Source organism: Pangasianodon hypophthalmus, chromosome 27 (assembly GCF_027358585.1).
Source record: "Pangasianodon hypophthalmus isolate fPanHyp1 chromosome 27, fPanHyp1.pri, whole genome shotgun sequence".
NCBI lineage: Eukaryota > Metazoa > Chordata > Actinopteri > Siluriformes > Pangasiidae > Pangasianodon > Pangasianodon hypophthalmus.
This window is the reverse complement of record NC_069736.1, coordinates 16,235,085-16,257,265: the sequence shown is the minus strand read 5'-3', so window position 1 is coordinate 16,257,265 and position 22,181 is coordinate 16,235,085. Positions and strand designations below refer to the sequence as shown.

Below are 22,181 nucleotides of genomic sequence, written 5' to 3'. Positions count from 1 at the left end.
AGTGTTTCCTGCTTCGCTACTGAATCCACAAAACCTGAGTTGTGATTTTTGTAGTAAATTGAGTGTGGTGAGATTAAAAGACCGTGTATTGCGAAAAGATGGCCATCTATTTTCACAGTGTTAGCCATACCTGATACCTTGAACTTCTTGGTGCTAAGTCCATACTCTATGTTTGGGGCATTGGACTCTGGTGTCATGTTTATAAATTCAGCATTGATGCTCTGCTATCATGATACAGCATCACTTATTCTCCAGTACAGCACTCGTTTTAATAAACTAAACAGCTTCAGGTACTGTAGTAAAGAGTAAAAGTGACACAGTAACCATGTAGAAAACATGGACATTATGTCATTGGTGGTAGTTTGTTTATGGAGTCCCCAGCGTCATTGTGTTGATGATAAGCGGTTCCTTTAACTTTTCTTCCATAGCAGATGTTCTGCCCCATACATGTGCCACTGCTGCCCCTAGTGATGGCAAAACTCCAAGATTCATTCATAGCAAATGTAGGTGACATCTACTGGCAAAGAGGATGTTGTACACTCAACCAAAAAGAACCAAAATGAATGTGATACATCATGTACATGCACATTAAAGAGACGAAATTGTCTATAATGTTGATTATGTTTTACAGCTGGCAGGTCAGACACTGTAATGTACATTTTCCACTCTTTCTATGAAAAGACTGCTCTTCTTCTTTAAGTGCTCCTTAAATAAAAAATACTGACTAAATAATTCATTGATGCCACTTGTCATATTGTGTGTAGAAATGCTAGACATGCTAGCATTTATTTAAATATACAAGAGTTCCTGGCCTGTGAAAGATGTTTAGGAGTTCTTTGTGCAATGCAGATATTTAATGGCATGAAAGATCCGTATAGAAAGTGCATCCCATGTTTCAATTAAAAGTCTGTTTTTGTGCTTGTGGAGCAAGCACTGATTTAAACAAAAGCATCTTGGTATCTTTGTTATTTTTAATGTTTAATGTTGAGACAATAATGTTGAGTCATTGCAGAGTAGGAAACCAGCTATACAAACATGAATTGTGGCTCGTTCCCATTACCCATTACTCACTTGTGCATTGTATGATTGGACCTCCTTACCACAGTCAGGGCATATCTGGACTTATTATACTGGCCCCTTACACAGAGCAATCTTTGCACACAGACAAGTTTAGCCAAGGCAAGGTTAGATAGTAACTTAAATAGAGACATTTCCACTTTGCTTTGGTGAAATATATTTATGTTTTTAGACATGGTTCTCTCTCTCTCTCTCTCTCTCTCTCTCTCTCTCTCACACACACACACACACACAAACTCTCTTACAGAGACACCATAACACAAACAAAGCTTCTCATAACCACCAGATATCAACTTATCATCTTCCAATCTTCAATCCAATTCCACTGAAAGACATTCTGAGCTTCCTCTACATTTATAGCCTGGACTAATGGTGGAAACTCATTACCTACAAATTTCAACTATCAAATTTTATCCACACAGTATGTATTATTGTTATTGTTATTGTTATTGTTATTATTATTATTATTATTATTATTATTATTATTATTATTATGTATGACTCTGGAATTTTGATTATTCTGTTAACAACAGTAACCAGCACTGTTATGGCAGTTCTCTCAGTTTGTGTGTATAAACTCACATATTTAACCAATAAAAACATCTGTCACTATTATTATATGAGGCTAAAACATGAATTCATTTTTATTGCCTAAATTTTGGTGCTAACTGTGATGATGCTACACATCGTTTATTTATTGGTGGGGGGAGGAAATGTTAAACTCCACACAGCCAGTAACTCAGGATCAAACTCGGGGACCTGGAGCTGTGAGGCATCAGTGAACCTTCAGAGGTATGTTGCTGCCTCAGGTATATATTCATGTTGTAAATCTAGTTTTTTATTTTTACCTGGTCACAGATGAATATTCAGGCACAAATGGTGAAATTGCAGATGTTTCCTGGCTCTAAACTGAACATGACGTGTGACATTAACTCTCAGTACAGTGTGTTGGAGCAGTTAAAGGATACTGATAAAAAGCTGACAAAGAACAAGACACACAGTTTGGTCTGCTGTCCTCTTTTACATGTGGATGGATTTAGTAGATTATTTGCCACTGAAATTAACTTATGTAATCCTTGAAACAAATGAGATCACAATGTCAATAGTTTCCTTGTCATATTTATTCAATGAATTGAGGCAACAAGAACATTTTCATGATACAGTGATTAACACAAAGAGTTTAAATGTATAAGGAAAAAATACATTTTTCCCACCACCCAACAATTTTCCAGTTTTAGCTCATAGCCCATTCTAACTTTTATTGGCTTGCTGCCGATCACAGACATAATCTATATAGATGTCTCATTCAGCGGTGGTTCACCGTATTCCAGTGTTGATAACAGCTAACTGTTTGTAGTAAAGCTACAGAGGAGACGGATAGAGTAGTTTTCACTGAGACCAAAGAGAGAGATTTCACACCAGACTTTAAAATTGCAGAATCAGTCATTATAGATATAGATACATATATAATCAGTACAAGCACAAGAGTAATCACACATAATACTAACAATCAATACTGCAATGGCATATAAATGCAAGCCAGTCTGAAAAAAGTTATGACCCTACTTCTTACAGATGCATAAGACACACTGCACATCTTAATCTAAACCAGTTTTTGAAGTACATCTTTTTCTTGAATCTGTTGCTTGTTTTTTTCAGTTGCTTCCAAGCTCTCTGTTTTCTCAAGCTGTTTAATTGCCTTTGCTGACCAGCTCAGTTGTCTGTTCCTCTGGCAAGAACATCACCTGGCTGTTCTTGCTCCTTTTTCTCTTGCTCCTCTTCCTGTGATGACATATTGACTTCCTTCTCCAGTTCATCCTTTACCCCACTTAGCTGTGTGTTCTGCTCTTCAACTGTCTCATTCTTCACCTGAGGTTTTTGTGTATTGTCTAACTGAGCTCTGTCTTCAGTATCATTCTTAAGTGTTTCATTATTTTCTGTTAACACTGCCTCAGATAGACTCTTTATATTAGTCACTAATTGTTCATTTGCAAATCTTTCTTTCTCTTTGTGCTGTGTGTCTTGACCCTTCTGATGCTCATTTTCCTTGTTTAAGTCTTCATCCTTTTCCACATTATTTTTCTCTGTATCCTCCACTTGTATATGTGCCTCCTGTGTGTCTTTCACTTGTTTCAGTTGTTCATCTCCCTCATGTGCAGCTCTGTTTCTCTCCTGTGGCTCTTTAGCCATGTTCTCTATTTCTGTTTTTGTATCTTTGGATGGTGCGCCTTTCTCTTGGGTCAGATTCTCGCTGTTCTTCAGTTCTGCATTTTTATTCTCTATCTGTCTATCTATAATGTCCTCTACCTGTTGGTCTTTATTTTCCTGTGATTTACTGTCTAATACCAGATGGCATTTTGGCCCAGGTAATTCTCCAACCCCTAGAAAAAAACACAAATTTATATGACAAACAAACAGACAGACAGACAGACAGACAGACAGCCTGATTGATTGAATGATTGATTGATTTAATCTCACACTCACCTGTGCTTGCACCTTCTTCTTCTTGTTCTTTCTCCTGTGAAAATAGTAGAAGACATTAACATACAGGTCTGTATAGGACAGGGGCAAATAATTAAATATACACAGGGCAGAACATGCTTGCTCTTATGGATATGCAAAAATGGAGATTTTGTGATTTTCTAATTTAGTTTAAGACCTGCTGCAACGACCACTGGGTCAGGCTTATTGAATTTTATTCGTATCATACTTTTTTTTGTCTATGCTGCTGTCACTAATGTATCATTCAGTGGTGGGCCACCGTACACCTGTGCTGATAATAGCTCACTATTTATAGTAAAATTATAAAGGAGATATTGTGGCTTTCTTTCAGACAGAACCTAAAAATGACAGATTCTACACATAGTCATTATAGGCACTTTTACAATGACACAGAATCATGCATAATGACAACAATAAGATTTACAATTTACAATTTTTTACAGATCATTGGACACACTGCATATCTCAACTGTGTCTAATTCTCTTTTAACCTCTTTTTGTTCTTTTTTCCCCCCAATTCATCTTTTACCTGTTTGAATTGTGTGCCCTTCTGTTCCAGCGTCTCCTCCTTCATCTGAAGTGTTTGTGCAGCCAGAAGTCTGTCTTTCTCCTGAATCTGCTTGTCTCTTTCCATTAGCTGTTTCTCTCTCTCAGTTAGAAGACTCTCTTTTTCTGCCAGGTTATTTTTACTGGTTTCCATCTCTTTGACCACATTCTCCAGTTGTCTCTCTTTCTGTTTCAACTGTCTCTCATTCTCTTTTAAATCTGTATTTGTTTTTTCCAATTCACTCTTCACCTCTTTTAATTGTGTGTCCTTCTCTTCCAGTGTCTTGTTCTTCATCTGAAGTGTTTGTGTATTTTCTATCAGAAGTCTGTCTTTCTCCTGAAGCTGTTTGTATCTTTCCATTAGCTGTCTCTCTCTCTCAGTTAGAAGACTCTCTTTTTCTGCCAGTTTATTTTTACTGGTTTCCAGCACTTTGACCACATTCTCCAGTTGTCTCTCTTTCTGTTTCAACTGTCTCTCATTCTCTTTTAAATTTGTACTTGTTTTTTCCAATTCACCCTTCACCTCTTTTAATTGTGTGTCCATCTCTTCTAGTGTCTTGTTTTTCTCCTTAATCTGTTCAGTGGCATTTTGAAAATTTTCATTTATTTTCACTAACTTTGCCTGTTTCTCAGAAAGAATCTTCTCATTAATCTCTAAAAGGTTTTTAAAACCTTTCAGTTGTTCACGTATTTCTTCCTGCCACGCCACAAGTCTTTTCTCCATTAACTCCACAAGTTCTTGTGCTTTCTGTATGTGTGCGTATTTTTGGTTCAGTTGCTGATCTCTCTCATGTTGAATATTTTTGCTTTCCTCTGCCTCATTAGTCATCTTCACTAGTTTCATATTCGTGTCTTCGAGTAGTGCATCTTTCTCTTCATTGCTTTTTGCTCTGATTCTCAGGTCTAGATCTGAGAAATTGTATGTAACAGACAGACACACAAGCACACAGAGATTGACTCATTGATCGATAACTTTTTTTTACATTAGTAACTCAGTCAACTTGACTATAAGAAACAAAAACTGTCACACTCACCTGACTTTACACCTTCTCCTTGCTTCCTCACGTTTTTATGTAGTACTTTCACCTGTTAAAATAGTAGAAGACTTTAAATAAATGGGGCAAATAATTACATATGTTTGGGGTAGATGTTGCTTGTGTTATTTAGTGCAAGACCTTAAGCTGCTGCATAGAGCATCGGGTCAGGTGTATTATATACACTTTAGAACCAACTGTGCTAATAAATTTCTATAGTAACGATAACAGTGCTCTTTGTGTGTATATGGAAACAATACATGATTATTATAATTATAATATTATGTAATTATCTATGTAATATAATAAGTCCAGAAATGTAGGGTTATTTCTCCACTCTGTTGTTTTGTGCTGATTACGAATAAATCAGAACAAATAAAAAAGTGCTTGTATGTGGTATAGACATAAGGTATAAAACAACAGATGTCATATATGCCTTTATTTTTTGGTAACACCTTAAATATGAATCGTGGCTGAGCATGAATGAGCCTAAAACATAATATTTGCTTAAAAAAACAATGAAAAGTACCTGAGATTTTATATATTTTGTAGTTGTGGACAGTGATTCATCATTCTTAGAACACTGCAGTAATCCCTGATCTTCATGGAACAGACAGTCGACTGCAATCATGTTTTTTCTGGTTACAACTCTGCTGCTGTCTGGTACAACACACTCTCGATCAAACGTGTGATGGAGCACCACCAGAACAGCAGGTTTGGTTTCTGTATAAAAAAAAATAACATACCAAACATTTATTCACTATATAAGTGAGCACATATAATTCAGCATATATAATGCATTATTTAAAAAAATATATTTTGTGATAACCTGAAATATTCTGAAGCTTTTTCACTGCTGCATCAATGTCAGTTCCAGCTCGTGACACAATAGGGCAGAAAACCAGAATGAAATCACACGCATTCTCTGTAAGCACCTCCTGCAGAGGTATTTGTTCTTTAAGACGATCTATGAAGTACTTGTGGGAATTCAGTGTATTTCCACTTTTACAAACGAAACACTTTATATCTGTGAACAAACATCAAACATCAAAAAAAAAAAAAAAAATAGATTATTTATCAAAGCTAAATTATATTATTATCAATTAATTTGTTAACGGTTGAAGTGGGCAATTTAGATCTAATACCAACTTAGAGTTATTATAAATTCCTACTCTTTAATAATGTTATCTGGTACATGATTCCCAATAACCAAATTTCACACGTTTCTTGCTTAAGCCACCAGTGCTAAACTTTAGTTTGCAAGAGATTTACAGTGTTCCACCTCTATGCACAAGTATCATTATGAAGTCTCATGCCATATTTTACAAGTTCTTAAAATAATGTATAAAACTGATTATCAGTAACAGAACTGATCAAATCAGGACAAACCTTTGTTGAAGCCACACTGTCATTTTTAATATGATGACAAAAGCCAAGGCTCAATCTAAGAGTCTTTAGAAGCATAATACATTTATTCAGGTTTTCTTTATGGAAAAAAGCCAGAGAATTTACTCTTTTAAACAGCTCAACCAAGGAGCTTCCAAATAGGACAGTTGTACCTAAATGTTCATATAAATATAGCTAAAGAGGACTTTGTTGCTAACAGAGTAAGAGAAAAAGGAAGAGTAGAAAGACTGTGTCAACACATTCAAATAAAAGTCAGGCTAATCTAGTTGAGCATCTAATGTGATATGATTTTAGCAGAAGGTTTGTCCAAGATAATTTGTCAGCAGAGAACCCTGGACATGATCTACACAATTTTTTGCCCAAACAGAAATGAGAGGAAGGATCCTTTTTAGGATCTTTATAAAAGGATCAATTTTGTGTCTGCTATCCCTGAATATTTGTGATTGTCTTATACTCACTTGACTCTATAGGAGATCGGATGCCCTGTGGGAGTAAATGATACAATGTGAGCTTTTCATGCCTGGTGTCACATGTTACATTGGAAAAAGTGGAAAGATACTGTGATGTCTGTCTTACACTGCATGATTTCATTATTAATCGATCATTACTTGTCACACTGTACAAAATAATCCTGATAAAATCCTTTTCCAATTTCTATAACAGGCTGTGTGACAGCATGTGTTCTCCATGTCAGATTATATAATAAAGATCCTCTAACAATAGATGTGTGATTAGAAAAAAAACATATATAATCTGCTTATGTCATCAATCAATTCTATCTGGACTTACAGAAATAAACCCTCAGTGTAATTGTAGAAATGTTATCCCTGGAGTAAGCATGTTTTACAAGCTGAAAAACAGGGATTTGGAGCTGGTAAAAAAAAAAAGGCTGATTAAAAAAGGACAACATGGAATGTCAATTCTTCAAATCGAACTTAAGGTAATAAGGATATTTTTCTGTGCGCAAGTGGACACTAAGTGGACATTTCCTCTCCCCACCAGCAGAGGTCACACTCTCTGGAATTCTAGTGCAATCCCTGCTGCTACTCACTTCTGGGTTACTTCATGCTTTATCACTAAATAAGCACAACATGGACATTTATTGCAAAGCCTTGTTGATATTTAATATTGTGCAAATCCTGATTGCCTTGAAATGCTTTACTCCTGCCTTTTTAATTGGATTTTGTCTTTTGGATTAAAAAAAAAAACTCTGGTTTTGATCTCTCATATTTTTTTACCTTTGCCAATAATATTGAAAGCTATGTCACAATTTAAATTGTTAATGTGATGTAATGTTACACACTGTCTGCAAGACCTAAGTCTTCAGCACATAAGAGTTTTCCATTTTTTGGTAACATGACAAGACAAGCCTCTTCAAGAGAGAAAACCTCAAGCGAGCCTGGTGAGGGAAAGACTGTTTATAGCTGCTATAATGTAAGTGATAACAGGAATTAAATTCCATGTTAAGATATGTTTATGTTAAATAAACATATCATAAAAAACACTTCACTATATCAATGATTATAGGCTTTTCTTTGTTAAACAACAACATGTATGTTTATTATTTTATTATTGTTTATTAACTTAGATTACGTGGAGTATCTGCCATACAAGTCCCTACATATGAGCTGTTACTATAGAAATAATAACATGTTAGAATGAGTGCATTAATATGAACCTGACATTTATGTTACATTTGTAAATATTCAGATCCATGCTATTATAGAAAATTGATCAACACTCCACTGCTGATTATGTCTTTTCAATAGAAGAGTTGAACTTCCAGTGAGGGGCACAGAACAGAGAGAGTTTGCCAGTGACATGCACACAGAAGAGCTAATATCATTCATCAGGTTTCAGAAAACGTTCTATCCCAACTACATCTCAAAATCCACACAAAAGACCTGAATCGAGTGTAAAAATTCAGTTATTGGAAAATAGAGACACATTTAGACACATTGTTGTTTGTGGAAATTTATTAGACTTAATTCCCATTATTTGCTAGAAAACAAGATCTTGGTGGCCGTAAAGTATTTTTAAACTAGCCCACCCTGGCAACCCTGTCAAGTGTTCTGTCCCCTGCTCCTCCCTCAAGAATGGGACAAAGAAATTCCTGCCCCAACTGACCACTATTATTGCTTGTTACAGTCCCTTTTTTTACCACTAGGTCAAATAAAGTGCAATAATAACTCTATGGAGCTAAAGGAGGCAATGTTGTTCCACGATTGCGCAACATCTAGAAAGGCAAGCAACTCAGCTGTATGGAGTTATAAATGGGGACTTTATGAAGATTAAGATTTACTGAATGGCTGATATTATCTATCTATCTATCTATCTATCTATCTATCTATCTATCTATCTATCTATCTGTCTGTCTATCTATCTATCTATCTATCTATCTATCTATCTATCCATCTATCTATCTATCTATATATGTATAAATATGGTGGGGCTCTGCACAACCTGCCTTAGTCACTGCCTTTTCAGTATTGTATTCTGTGTCTTCCACACAGTGTCCTTGTTCTGTGTCCTTGTAATTTTCTGTGTATTGTACTGCTTTGATAATAATCTAATCATCTATCTATCTGTATATCTATCTACTATAGAAACGATAATGTATTAGAAGGAGCACATTAATATAAACCTGTGATTTGCTGCCGAACTACTGTCAAGGCTGCTGTTATAGAAAATCAGAATCAGGAATTTGCAATTAGTATAATAGTGGTATATTAATACTTATAATAGACTACTACATAGCTAATGAACAGACATGAGTTTAACCCTATTTATCACTTTATGTGACAACTTACCTGGAAAGATACTGAAGAACCCTTTTGTGGCCACCACTAAAACACAAACAGAACACATCACTGAAAAGATGATTCAAATTGTTTTAAATTACATGGACTTAAATGGCCAACATTAACAGTGATCAAAACTAAACTCTCAAAAATCTTGTTGTGTCAATAACTTTATCACAAATAGCTAGATATCTCATAGCCCCCTATTTGCTATCTGTTTATAAGTGGTTTATGGATTTGATACATTTGGAAGAGTGGATCTTCGACTGGCTACAGATGATGAAAAGCCACTGAGTGGCGCATGGATTTATGCTTTTCAAAATTGACCCTTACCCCACAAAAATCACAGTAAAAATGCACTGCAGTGTCCTGAGAGACCTGGTGATGTCTGTACTCTCTTCATCCTCCCCAACCTTATGTAATGGATAACAATTTTTACATCTGCTTTGAGTTTTATTCACCCTGCTCGGAACATGAATGTTTTTTGTTCTTTTTTCGTATGTCTATAGAAAATGATCCTGAAAAATTGAGAAGTGTGGAGAAAAGCTGTGTGATATTTTTGCTTTCCTGTGATCTATGTGATTGTAGCTGATAAGGGTGTGTCTATGTGTGTGTTAATATAAAGTAATATAATATAATAATAATTTAAAGTAAAATCAGAAAATGTATAAGAAGCAGTTGAGAGAGTTTCTAATGAATTTGAGCAGTGGGTACTTCTAATGAAGTTTGTTGTCTTCTAGATGCTGGGTGGTGGAAATTAAATAATTAGTAAGAAAGTTGCATATCAGAATGTAATGTCACCTACTACCCTTACATTACATGTGATGTGATAAGCAAATCATTCTTACCATCAGTGATAGGATAACGTAGATTTATTTACTTACCCATGAGAAAGAATCTGTGAAAAACAACAGATTAAAACATTTTAGATGAAACAATATAAGTTAAAATAGAGAAATTTTGATGTATAATTAGAGTAACTCATGAGCAATCTCTGCGCTTTTACTAAAACTAATCTCTCAGTCCTGCGCTATGTGTGTTAATTTAACTGTACACTGGGATTTTAAGGGGTTAGCATGCACAATTTCAGCCTATAAAATGATGTTGTGAGCCAATGACACCATTTTGAGCTCTCTGATACAGGTTAATCTTCATTCAACCTACCCAAAAGATTTTATTCCAGAACTACACAGGCTCTTTATGTACTTTTTGGACATGTCTAAGCCTAAATACTGGATAATATTTTTGATCAGGTCAACAAAGTTTTTCATGATTTACACAATATTTAATCATCCACCACTTTGGAATGTTATGTTTTATCAGTTTGCTATTTTTAAGTTTCCCAGGTCTTGGTTTATCTGCTTTGGATTTAAATGTATGATGAATTAAAAATGATACAAACAATTTAACTGCAATCATGTTTATCGCACAATGTCACATACAACTGAACTCAGTATGGGGCACATGTGTTCAGTTTATGTTGTGCTTTTAGCTAATTCATGTTTATAGGACAGGCTGTAAGTAGCTTAAGTTAAATTAACTTTTGCTTCACAAACTATCATGTAACAATTAACTGCCTACTAAATTAGTGCTGATGCAGTAGGGGAACTAGCAGGTGCTGACAGGCTGGTGTCAGGGTGGTGCTACTGTAAACCTTACTCCAAAACTATCATACTCCAGACTCCAAAACTATCATAAGGATAATATTTAGACTTGCTTATAGTAGGAAATGCTCCAGATAAAAAAAGACATATAGTTGTGTTTGGTAGCTATTTCATTACATTTCTGGACAGATCAGGACAATAAATATGCTGGACAAAGGCAAAATCACTCATCCAGTATCTTTAGCACAAATAAATGTATCACAGATGTTTCAATAATGCTGTTTACATGCTGAACTCATTGTTAAACAAAATCCCACATAAAAGCTTTATAAAACTATGGCCAAAATATTTCTTTTAAATTCTGCCATTGTCTATTTGGGAATGACAGTCTTTAAACATATGTATATTTGACTTACTGCTGCTTCCTGATGCCATCTTAGTATTACTATAGGATCAGACAAAAAGAAATGCTACAGAGAGAGAGAGAGAGAGAGAGAGAGAGAAACACAGAACCCACAGTCTCATTATACAGATACACATATATACTAATGCATTATATATATAATATCTATCTAAAACATGATTTAATATATTTAGGTGTATTATTTAACACAGGTTTGTCTCTTTTCTTCCTACCTTTACTGCTTCTCATAAAACGATCTGCTGCTTTAGATGAAGTGATACTTGATACTTGAAGATAACGTGAACGTAAAGTCCTTTCACTTTCACATTCATTGCAATGGCGTAGATGTGAGCTTTTGGAGCTGAGAGCTCCGCCCCTCCCCTTTCAGAGCTCTGCTCCTCCCCCTCTGAGAACTCTGTCCTCTGACAACCCCCCCCCAACACACACACACACACACACACACACACACACAGAGCTCCGCCCCTCCCCTTTCAGAGCTCTGCTCCTCCCCCTCTGAGAACTCTGTCCTCTGACACCCCCCCCCCCCCCCCCCCCCAACACACACACACACACACACACACACACACACACACACACACACACACACACACGGAGCTCCCCTCCCTTTCCTGCTCTCACGTTAACAGTCTTCTCTACATTTCACTTTCAAGGACATACACGTCACCTATTTAAAAAAAGCTTCTCTCTGTGACGGATCTCCATTTCTGCCACAGAGATTAGATATGACTTAAGAGTAATGAAACAATTAGTAATTATTTGGTGGCCTATTTCAAACTTCTTTCAACTTTGATCAAAAGTGATAAATTGTTATTATTCAGCAAGCCTACAGTCCAGTCACAGTGCTTCCTGTACACAGCACTGTGAAGTGTGCACTTTCCACATTCTGTGCAAGCTGGAGACGATAAGGGGACAAAGGAACAAAACACTGTTTTTAAATTACTGGGAGAGAGGTTCAATTCAGTTCAAACTTTTATACAAGAGATGTCAAACAGTCCAAAGGAAAACAAGAAGAACTACAGCTTAGTCATGGAATATGTTATTTTATCCACCTGCTTTGCTATAATCTCTTTTAAATGGTTATACTTTATACATGATCTGCAGGATACCCACTAACAAATACTGCACAAGCTGTATTTCATATCACTGCAAATGAGGGAATCGTTGATTAAGCTAAATTTATTTTATTTATTCATTATTTATTTAAGGCTCATCCCACTGTTGTCTGAGCAAAGATTTTTAAACCAAGCAGTCATGTGAACTGTTTGCACTTTAAAAGTCTTTATTTTGAGGGCTGAAGACATGTATAAATTCACCTTATACACCAAATCATATCAGCTTCAGCTTCCTTAAACACTGGTAAAAGCAGGAAATGACTAAATACTTACATACTTGTGTCAAAAGCATTACAAGTCATCTAGTGGCCACTAGTGGCTCTCAGAAAAAGGTAGGAAACCCAACACATACAAGAATATACAAGAAGTGAATGATCCAATATCACTATGACTGTTGACAGATATGTGTGTATGTTTGTGTGTGTATATATATGTGTATATATATGTGTGTGTATGTATATATATATATATATATATATATATATATATATATATATATATATATATATATATATAGTCAACAAACAATATAAGTTCAGGCTAGACAAAAAAAAATAATTATAAAAAATAAAGAGGCTGCATGGAACCATATATAAATATGTGTACATGTACAAGCTAAATACGCTACATATACATATATAAACAAATGCATGTAAAACCAAACGGAACCCCCAAAGGAGGCTATGAAAATGGGGGAAAAAAGGGTAAAAGTCCTTGCTGAGACCAGGATAGGTAAGGGTCTTAAGTGTGTGGATCCAGTAGGTCTCTCACTGCTTAAGGCGCTTAAGTTTGTCTCCACCCTGGCACCACATAAAATTCCTGACACCTTTAAAGTACAGTCACTCCCATGTTTTGCTTCAAGATAATGGTTAGCCATTGGGTTATTTAGATTTCCTGTGCATATTACATATCTATGTTCTTTCACTCTGTCCCTCAACCTCTTTTTTTTTTTATAAAGGTTGATAATTCAGAGTTTCCAGCAGCAAATTTATTCGGTATGAAACCACTAGCATGAACTAATGATTAACTTTGTTCTGGTTTGTTGCAAATTTTTACAAAAATTTTACAAGTGTTAGTATGACAGAAATAACATGATAATTCAAGTCAGATGCAGATGAATTATATTTATTAATGCATATGGCTTACTTTTCAGGTTTTTTTTAGTTCCCATTTATTTTTCCCATTTCCCATTTTTTTTGTTGAATGAAATATATGTATGTTAATGTGACACTACAGTTTATCTTTTTCTTTTATATAGAAGCAAAAATATGTTGACTGTCAGTGGTAGACATGTTAGATTTTTTTCAATGTTCTATGACTTACCTTGCTTTGGTTGTTGTTGGGAGTTCATTTCGTGTTTCTGTGGAATAAAATATTGTGCATGGATTGCTTGTTATTATTCAGATCAAACACAAATCCATTTTTACAGCAAATATCAATCCTGCAGATGTGTTCTCAGCAAAAAACAATACAGACTAATAATTTGCTGTAAAGCCCAGAAACATACATTTAGCAAGTGAGTGCCTTTGCATGCTAACATATAAAAAATTAAAAAAGCAAAAAATTGTATTAAGGAAAAAAAAATGACATACATGTATAGTCCCCTCTGAAAATATTGGAATAAAACAAGGCCAGTTCTTTTGTTTTTGCTATACACTGAGGACATTCGGGTTAGAAATCAAAAGATGAATGTGAGATGATAGATCAGATTTTCAGCTTTTATTTCATTCCTGATATTTAGATATAGATGTGTTAAACAGCAACATGGCACCTTTGGTGGTAGTTCACCCAATTTTTAGTTGAGCAAATGTATAGGCACAGATAGTCTTAAAGTAAATTAAAGTAATTTTTCCATGTAACCAAAATGTTATGTGTGGAAAAACTTGCAAAAGTTTATTTCAACATGTTAAGCCCTAAAATGGTAAATTGACTATCTCATTTCAACATGTGACTTCATGTAAATACGTGAAAAATGAAGCCACATATCCTACTTGTATAAAAGAACATGTGAAAATAAAAGATTCCAATGTAAAAATAAAATGTAAAAATAAACAAATTGTATAAAAAGAATTACATGAGCAAAAATGAATCATATATAAATCAGATGTGAAAATAAATGAATCATAGGAATAACACTAATGTGAAAATATATGAATTATGTGGAAAAAATTATGTGAAAAAATCATTGTTTTTGAAGTTCTCTCGTCGTTTGAAGTTCATTTTGAAATGTAACATGTTCAAAAAACACATGTATAAATATCACATATGAAGCATGTTATTATTTACATGTGAAGTTTTGTTCACTTTTCTTTTCCACAAAACTTTGCCAGAAACAAAGCAGTGCTTTCACTTTGTCATACCACACCTAGCCATGCCATGTGCTAATCACACAGCAGGTCAGACTGGAAATACTGACCAAGGATCATTGTTTATAAATTATAAATAGGTTGAAAATGAACCAAGACTCTTAGGGGATTACATACAGTTTCGTGTGGAAAAGAAAGTAACATTAAGGTCATGCCCCATTGGTTAAAAAGAAAGTTTTGCTTCCAGTTACTTGTTCATAGATTTTGGAATTTTTTTTTACTTCTACACTATTTCTAAAACAAAATAGCAAATACTTTATTATTATTATTATTATTATTATTATTATTATTATTATTATTATTTCCTTTTTATCTCAACTCTATTAAGTACATATATAGATAAAGTCTGTTGTATATTTCATTTTTCATTTAGAGATGTAACAGGTCTTTGTACACATCTCGGCATCATATTATCATGCAGCATCATATTAATCATCATTAAGCTATACAAAGTATTCACTTGTCATACACGTTTTGTTTATTAAATTCCATAAAATGATATTTTGACAGATATAGTCTACCTGCAACTAAGTAGTGCGATCTAGTGATGAAACACAAGTGCAAGTCACTTTCCGTTACTGTTATCATCATACCAAGCTAAGGCTACCAGTGGCAAGCTCTTTACTCAGGCTGAAATGAAAACTTAATTACAGATATCTGATATCCTTTTCAGCTTTTAATTATTTTGTTAATCAGAAATGAAACAGTTTATTCTATTAGTATTCATTTATTAATATTTATTCAGTACCGATTAGAGTTACAGATTTAACTTTCTACATCTAACTACTCATTAAAACACTTACATTTTTTACATATTTGCATGTATGTGTTTCTACACATGGGATTTTATCATACACTTATCAAGGTCACTGAATAAACTCTCAGTGCTTACTGATTGGATACCTAAGCAATAAAACATTTGTGCAATGCTGTTATAATAAAAATAAAAAAAATAAAAACTTGGTCGTGTACGCAGTATATTACCACCCAATTATAATTTCCTGGTATACCACAGCAATTTGAATATTGATTAAAGAATAAAACATTGTACTTTTATCCATTTTTGTTACATTAATATTGTAGAACATCTGAGAAACAAGTTCCTCTTATCACTTAAATTACATCATCTATAGACATTGTTGTTCCCTTACCAGCCTCTCTTTTCTGTCTCTCTCTCATGAAGTTAACCCAAAATGAAATGTAGATTGTTATAGAAAATAAACTTTTTGACCAAACAGCTTCAGGAATCAACAGCACAAAGGTATAAACACCAATAAAACACAGCCATTTAAGTAATACTCTATATACTGTTAAAATATTTTTTTAAATTAAGCAAGGTTCAACGGTTGGGTTGTTTCATGCATCAATATAGAAACAGATAAAGGACAAAATTTAAAAGTGGCATCCATTAGAAAAGTGCCAAGACTGTTGAAATTCAGTAGGTCATAAAAAAGAGTTCGGCCTAATTATGAAATACTCTCTCCATATTAACAAAAGACATAAATCACATGAGAATCATCACATGCCAATGTGTCCAAAGTAAAGAGAGCATGAATCAGAATGTATATTATACCTTTATTAATTCTATATTCTATGCAGCATGAACTTATTCTGATGTAGGAGCCACCCTTCCCTTAAATAACCTTTTTCTTCTCTCCAGTTGTTCCTTCTTTATTTTCATATCTGTCTTCTCTGCCCTTCTTCCATATTCTATATGAAAACAAGAAACACAGAATAAATATCTTAAAAATAGTACGTTTTTTAAATCCTTCATTACAAATTTACATATATGTGCAGCTATCAATCATATTCATCAGAATTCAGATTTATAAAGGTTAATAATTAATAATCACTGTGTATGTATATATATATATATATATATATATATATATATATATATACACACACACACACACACACACACACACACATATATATATATATATATATATATATATATATATATATATATATATATATATATATATACAAACATACATACATACATACATACATACACATAATAACATAACAATGATTATTAATTATTAACCTTTATAAATATATATATATATATAATTTAAAATCAGAACACTTCTGTGCTGTTAAAAAGTTGTAGGTTTTAGTACAGCAGAAAATGGCTGTCCATATGTTTTATGACTTACTTCTTTTTCCTTTGTTTTTTTCTCTTCTGTGAAATAAAAATATGATACATGTTAATATGACGCTACAGTAAGCTCTGTTCTGTTGAAAAGCCTTAGTTTTACAGCAGCAGCAGGGTGGTGTGTTGCGAAGTGGAGTTACTGTTACCAATATGCAGTTCATTTTTTTTCCTTTAACAGCACACCCCAAGTCTTTTATTTCTCTTATATCACAGCAATCTGCCAGTGATTACATTTGTTATTTGTTATATGTACAACACGTCATACTTTTTATATGTTTATAGTTACATTTAATGTAACCTATGTTATAGCAGCTATAAACAGTCATTCCCTCACCAGCCTCTCTTGAAATTAATAAGACAAAAAAACATAGCTTGTCATCTTTTTGAGAAAGTGCACAGCACAAGGTCCTGAGGACTTTCAACTTCACCATAAAATGAATATATGTTTTTCTTTGTTAAATAACAGCATGTTTTTTATCCTGTATTGGTAGCCCCTGTGAATGAGCTGTTACTATAGAAACAATATAGTATTAGAACGAGCGCATTAATATAAACCTGTGAAGAGCTGCTGTGATAGAAAATTCAGCAACAGCTATTGATTTTAATCAGAATTAAGTATTCAGCAGCGCTGTGGTATGAAACACAATCATTTATGTATATGTATAGAGTATTTATGTATACTTATTTTTTGACTTTTTTCTGTGGAATTAAATATGATGCATATTAATATGATGCACATTATATCATTTTCTGTTAAAAAGCTGTAATTTTACAACACTACAAGAACAATGCAGTATGGTGATTGTTAGTGGTACACGAGGCTGTCTTGACTTGGTGAAAACAAAAAACAAAAGAAATATGTCAGTGTGCCAATTCCACACTGTAGCTAGTACTCCCACTATCAGACAATTGCCAAGAATCGGGAGGTTTGTGGGGTAACACCTACTAACAAATTTGGATACTGGTTTGCAAATTATAATAGCTCTCTTCTTGGTCAACTTGGTGAGCTGCCAGTCAAGCCAAGTCAAATAGCTACTGCTGCAGTGGAAACATTATTTAAGGTAATTACTTAGTTGGATTTAGAGAGTGCTTTATTTAGGCAGCTAACTTCCAAATGTTCCAATTAACTGAATTAATTAAGAATGTGCTAATTCTGTTAGGCAAGGACATTAGGGGATCGGGTAAAGCAAGGATATTCGTATTGCAGCAACATTATGTTATTTTTCACCGATACAGATGAATTACATTTATTTAAGGTTGAATGACTTACTTTTCTCAGACTGCTCCTGTTTTTTGTGTTTCTGCGGAGTATAATATGATGCATGTTAATATGATGCATACAATGCATACTGCATTTAGAAAATGGGGCTCTTCAAGGATTATTGATGGGCTCAATAAATAATAAAGTTTCTTACTGTCCCCAGAGGAACAGCCAATGAAACTTCAAAACTGTCTAAGAGTATACTATTTATATCTAAATCACTACTAAACTACTGAACTAAAGTCGTGGCTCAAATAACACCTTTTTATCCTAACTGAAGTAATATGGAAATATGAACATTTTAGCCAGCACCATGATGAAATTATTAAATATTTTAAACCAGTCTCTAACTTCTGTTGTTTTGTAGATTCTAATGTCTTTACATTAGCACAGGGTAAATAGATGGATAACTGACTGTACTTCAGGCTACGTAACACAAACTTGAGCCAATCTGCAACCTTTTTTATCACATCATTCAAAACCACATGTGTAATTTTGAAATGTGAATCGTGGTTATGCACATATGTTTGTGTGTTAGTTCTGTAAGAGTAAAGCATAAAGTTTTCTCTAGGATGAAGAACATGAGTATTATTTTTTAATAATATAATAATATTGAGCAAATAGAGATGTATTAAACTGGACTATAGCTTGGAAACTTAATGGTGTGTAATAAACAATAATTGAACATACCACATCATAGAGCCAGTCTGCAACCTTCTTTACAGCTTCAACATTCTTGTGGCACTGGAGCAGTCCCTTATCCTCATGGAACAGACAGTCAACAGTGATAGTTTTTTCTCTGTTCACAGCTCTGCTGCTGTCTAGTACAATGCTCTCTGGGTCATATGTGTGATGGAGCACCACTAGTGCGACATTTTTGCCTGTAAACAATTTTCACAGAATGCATAAAGTTTTCTCAAAAAAAAAAAACACAGGTAGATAATTTAGAAACAGGATCAAATGATCAATGCTATTATAACAAACCCTTAAACTTGTCGACTTTTTGCAGTGCAGCTTCAATATCAGTCCCAGCTCGGGAAACAATGGGGACATAAAACAGAATCGCTTTACACTTCTCCTCTGTAGACTTCTCCATAGATTTTCTTATTTTTTTAAGTTCTCCTGTAAACTCTTTACAAGGTGCTTGTACATTTTCAGGAATGACTTCAAAGTATTTCACTACTTTAAAGAAACACAAAACAAATGATTAAATAGAGTGCACACATACTGTATTATGTTCTTTGAGTACATCAAAGCAGTATTAAAGGAAAACCCCACTCTGAAATATGTTTTTACTGAAATATTTCTAATGTGTTTAGTTATTCTGGTGCTAGCTGGTTAGTTGTTGGTTAGTGTTGCATTTTCCTTAGAGTGTAAGCTTCATTAATGAAACTTAATTTAAGTTAAAATGACATTTAACAGGAGAAAATTTTAATTTTAAAAGCTCCTAAATGTAAGTGATGCCAATCAGGTTTCAATATTAGCGCATACAAACAAAAGAACAAGAGCTTCTTTTCTCAGTCATGTTACAGTGACGTTTAATAATTCTCATTTATTGAGAATTCCAGTGTAGTGGAGACAGCAAACACTGGACTCAAACATGATGCATTTGTACTGAGTTACAGCAGACACTCGACTCAGTTAGTTAATAATTTATAAGACGCAGAACACAATGGTGTTGACAGCGGTATTAGTATAAAAGATGAAGTTTTGGAGGCTGAAGTGTTTGAGCCGAGTGGTGTGGCCAGGAATTGATTTCATGGAGGTCTGTGGAAATATGCTAAAGAAAAATCATTGTATTGTATTGTATGAGCTGTACAATTATAAGTCTGACATGCTCATGCATTTTGGGCAGATGCCAGACAGCAGGAGTAGCCTGATTTATCATCAACCATTCGTACCATTTGGTGTAGAAAATAAAAGAGCTTTATGACAATTTCACTGAAGATGATATAACATGCTAGTAATACAATGCAAATTTCTTTATCATACCAGATCTACCCAGAAAAATGCATGATTCCTTATTTCTCACCATAGTGACTGGTAGCCAATAAAATGTGATTAAGTAAAGTAAGGGGAATGTTCGTTTGATGTGGATCTTTTATAAATACCTTTATAGAATAATTGCTGTGCAAAACAATGTTATGTCATGTTTATTGAGCTGTGCTGTATCTGTGTTATGTTAACCACCCATGAATAAGCATTTGGAACAGGTGGCTGCAGGTATATGACTGCAGGTAGTCAAACGACATTGGGGGTAGGAAACTGTTAACCAAAGTGAAAATAAACCAACATGTAGACAAAGATCACATGTTAACTTTAAAGAATTAACATACAAGTGGAGGTTTCCTTTAATGAAGTAGATATGGAGCTAGTGTATCGCTCTTTATGAGTCATTCTCAGAATATGGCAACAAACCTGTCCTTTAAATTATTGGACATGGCATAGTTTCCCCACATAAGAATCCCCACATAACAGACATCATGCTATACCTTTAAAGGCTTCTAAGAAATAATAATAATAATAATAATAATAATAATAATAATAATTTTTAAAATGATTTAAATATTTAAAAAAAAATTTTTTCTAAATTTCTTTGAAATTGCCAACTGCTGGAAAATAGTTTGTACTACAAACCAGTTGTACTGCTTTACAGGCTTTTGTAGACATTTTAAAAATATTTCTTATTAGTTTTAAGGCCTTAGGCTGAACAAAAGTATGAGGTCTATTACATACATGCTGTAAATTAACAGAATAAAATAAGTTTTAATAATCTAAATAATTTTAAAAGTACCTTCGTCCCTGCAAGTTATGTCATTGGTGTTAGCTATTTTACAAATTCATATGTTAAAGTCATAAAAAAAATGCTTCAAGGTTCAATGTTCAGAAAAAGAGTGGCTATTTCAACCAGCACCAGTAGAGTTTCCCTATGTAAATTAAATTTTTTTCTAATGTGTCATTGGAGTTGCACGTTTCAATCATCCTGTAATTTTTTTTTTTTTTTTACTAGAAAATGGAATATTAATATGGGAATATAAAAAAGGATTTAATAGAATACTTAAAAAAAATAAAATAATTAAAAAAAAACAGAATATTAGGTGCTTTGAGATGTTGCTGACCCCCATCTTGGAAAATACACCTTTAATCAAAATTTGTCACTGGTGTCTCTGTCAGTGGTGATGGCCTGTGCTTATGACACCAGTGACAATTAATAACACCAGTGACTTAAAATAATGGTACCACATTAAAGATCAAGAATATTGATTATTCATCGAACAAGAATTTCATTATAGTCATAATTTCCAAATAGAAATGAAAACATAATTAAAACTTTAACATTTGCTGGTCAGAAAGTCGAATATTCTAAGAATGACCCTTATGATAAAATGCCAAATATTAAGCAGGCTTTAAACAGAGCATATGCAGTCTTACTATTTAAGAATAATACTTAAAATAAAAAAAAAGTTAATCTTACCTTTTTTCCCAGGCATTATCTATAAAAGAGACCAAAACAATCACATGAGGAAAAGTCTTCATGAAACAAATGTGGACTGAAATCGAGAACAATGTTAGCTTACCAAATGTAAGTGGATTCTGTTCCTTCTGGCAATCTAAAGAAAAAAATTCGTTCACAATCGTTTAAAGTTTGTTTTAGATTAAAAGGAATCAAAACGCGAAAATGAACAAAAATTACAGCAAGTTACTTTCACTTTGATAAGCCACGCCCCTCCGCTTGTGACGCATGAACTTCCGTGAAAACGCACCGGCAACGCTTACTGTTTATTTACAGGAAATGTTTCTTATTCCGCGAATAACATGCTGTGCATCTGCAAAACGCGTCACTTGTGGGAGAGATGCGCACTTTCCCCCCTTATTATCCGCC

At 33.9% G+C, this 22,181-nt stretch overlaps 2 protein-coding genes across 4 annotated transcripts; both read right to left on the bottom strand.

Annotated features, from left to right (window-relative positions):
- Positions 1-2,186: 2,186 nt before the first annotated feature.
- Positions 2,187-11,737, bottom strand: LOC113531178 (trichohyalin). Of its 2 annotated transcripts, none has more exons than XM_026921730.3 (11): positions 11,608-11,737; positions 11,388-11,441; positions 10,252-10,265; positions 9,377-9,412; positions 7,025-7,049; positions 5,989-6,186; positions 5,689-5,882; positions 5,160-5,211; positions 4,109-5,034; positions 3,562-3,595; positions 2,187-3,458 (listed from the first exon to the last, which is right to left on the bottom strand). In XM_026921730.3, exons 2-11 carry the CDS (start codon positions 11,404-11,406, stop codon positions 2,791-2,793), a joined length of 2,166 nt encoding a protein of 721 aa, XP_026777531.3. In that variant the 5' UTR covers positions 11,407-11,441; positions 11,608-11,737; the 3' UTR covers positions 2,187-2,790. The 2 variants fall into 2 exon arrangements, with proteins under 2 accessions (XP_026777531.3, XP_034156362.2); XM_034300471.2 differs by having other exon boundaries at positions 3,574-3,595.
- Positions 11,738-15,580: 3,843 nt separating this feature from the next.
- On the bottom strand, positions 15,581-22,023 carry si:dkey-111e8.5 (uncharacterized protein LOC566993 homolog). 2 transcript variants are annotated; one of them, XM_053230348.1, is made up of 7 exons: positions 21,877-22,023; positions 21,774-21,792; positions 19,283-19,480; positions 18,989-19,179; positions 18,308-18,338; positions 17,039-17,064; positions 15,581-16,583 (listed from the first exon to the last, which is right to left on the bottom strand). In XM_053230348.1, the coding sequence occupies exons 2-7, from the start codon at positions 21,787-21,789 to the stop codon at positions 16,551-16,553; spliced, it is 495 nt and encodes a 164-aa protein (XP_053086323.1). In that variant the 5' UTR covers positions 21,790-21,792; positions 21,877-22,023; the 3' UTR covers positions 15,581-16,550. The 2 variants fall into 2 exon arrangements, with proteins under 2 accessions (XP_053086323.1, XP_053086324.1); XM_053230349.1 differs by having other exon boundaries at positions 19,283-19,477; positions 21,877-22,022.
- Between the last annotated feature and the right edge of the window lie 158 nt (positions 22,024-22,181).

Excerpts from the sequence above, each read along its gene's own strand:
- LOC113531178 (XM_026921730.3), bottom strand. Across the intron at positions 6,187-7,024 it reads CCGATCTCCTATAGAGTCAA|ATATAAAGTGTTTCGTTTGT; the intron begins GTGAGTATAAGA and ends GTTTGTTCACAG. Across the intron at positions 5,212-5,688 it reads CAAAATATATAAAATCTCAG|GTGAAAGTACTACATAAAAA; the intron begins GTACTTTTCATT and ends CTATTTTAACAG.
- si:dkey-111e8.5 (XM_053230348.1), bottom strand. Across the intron at positions 19,180-19,282 it reads AAAAGTCGACAAGTTTAAGG|GCAAAAATGTCGCACTAGTG; the intron begins GTTTGTTATAAT and ends AATTGTTTACAG. Across the intron at positions 17,065-18,307 it reads ACAGGAGCAGTCTGAGAAAA|AAGAGAAAAAAACAAAGGAA; the intron begins GTAAGTCATTCA and ends TTTATTTCACAG.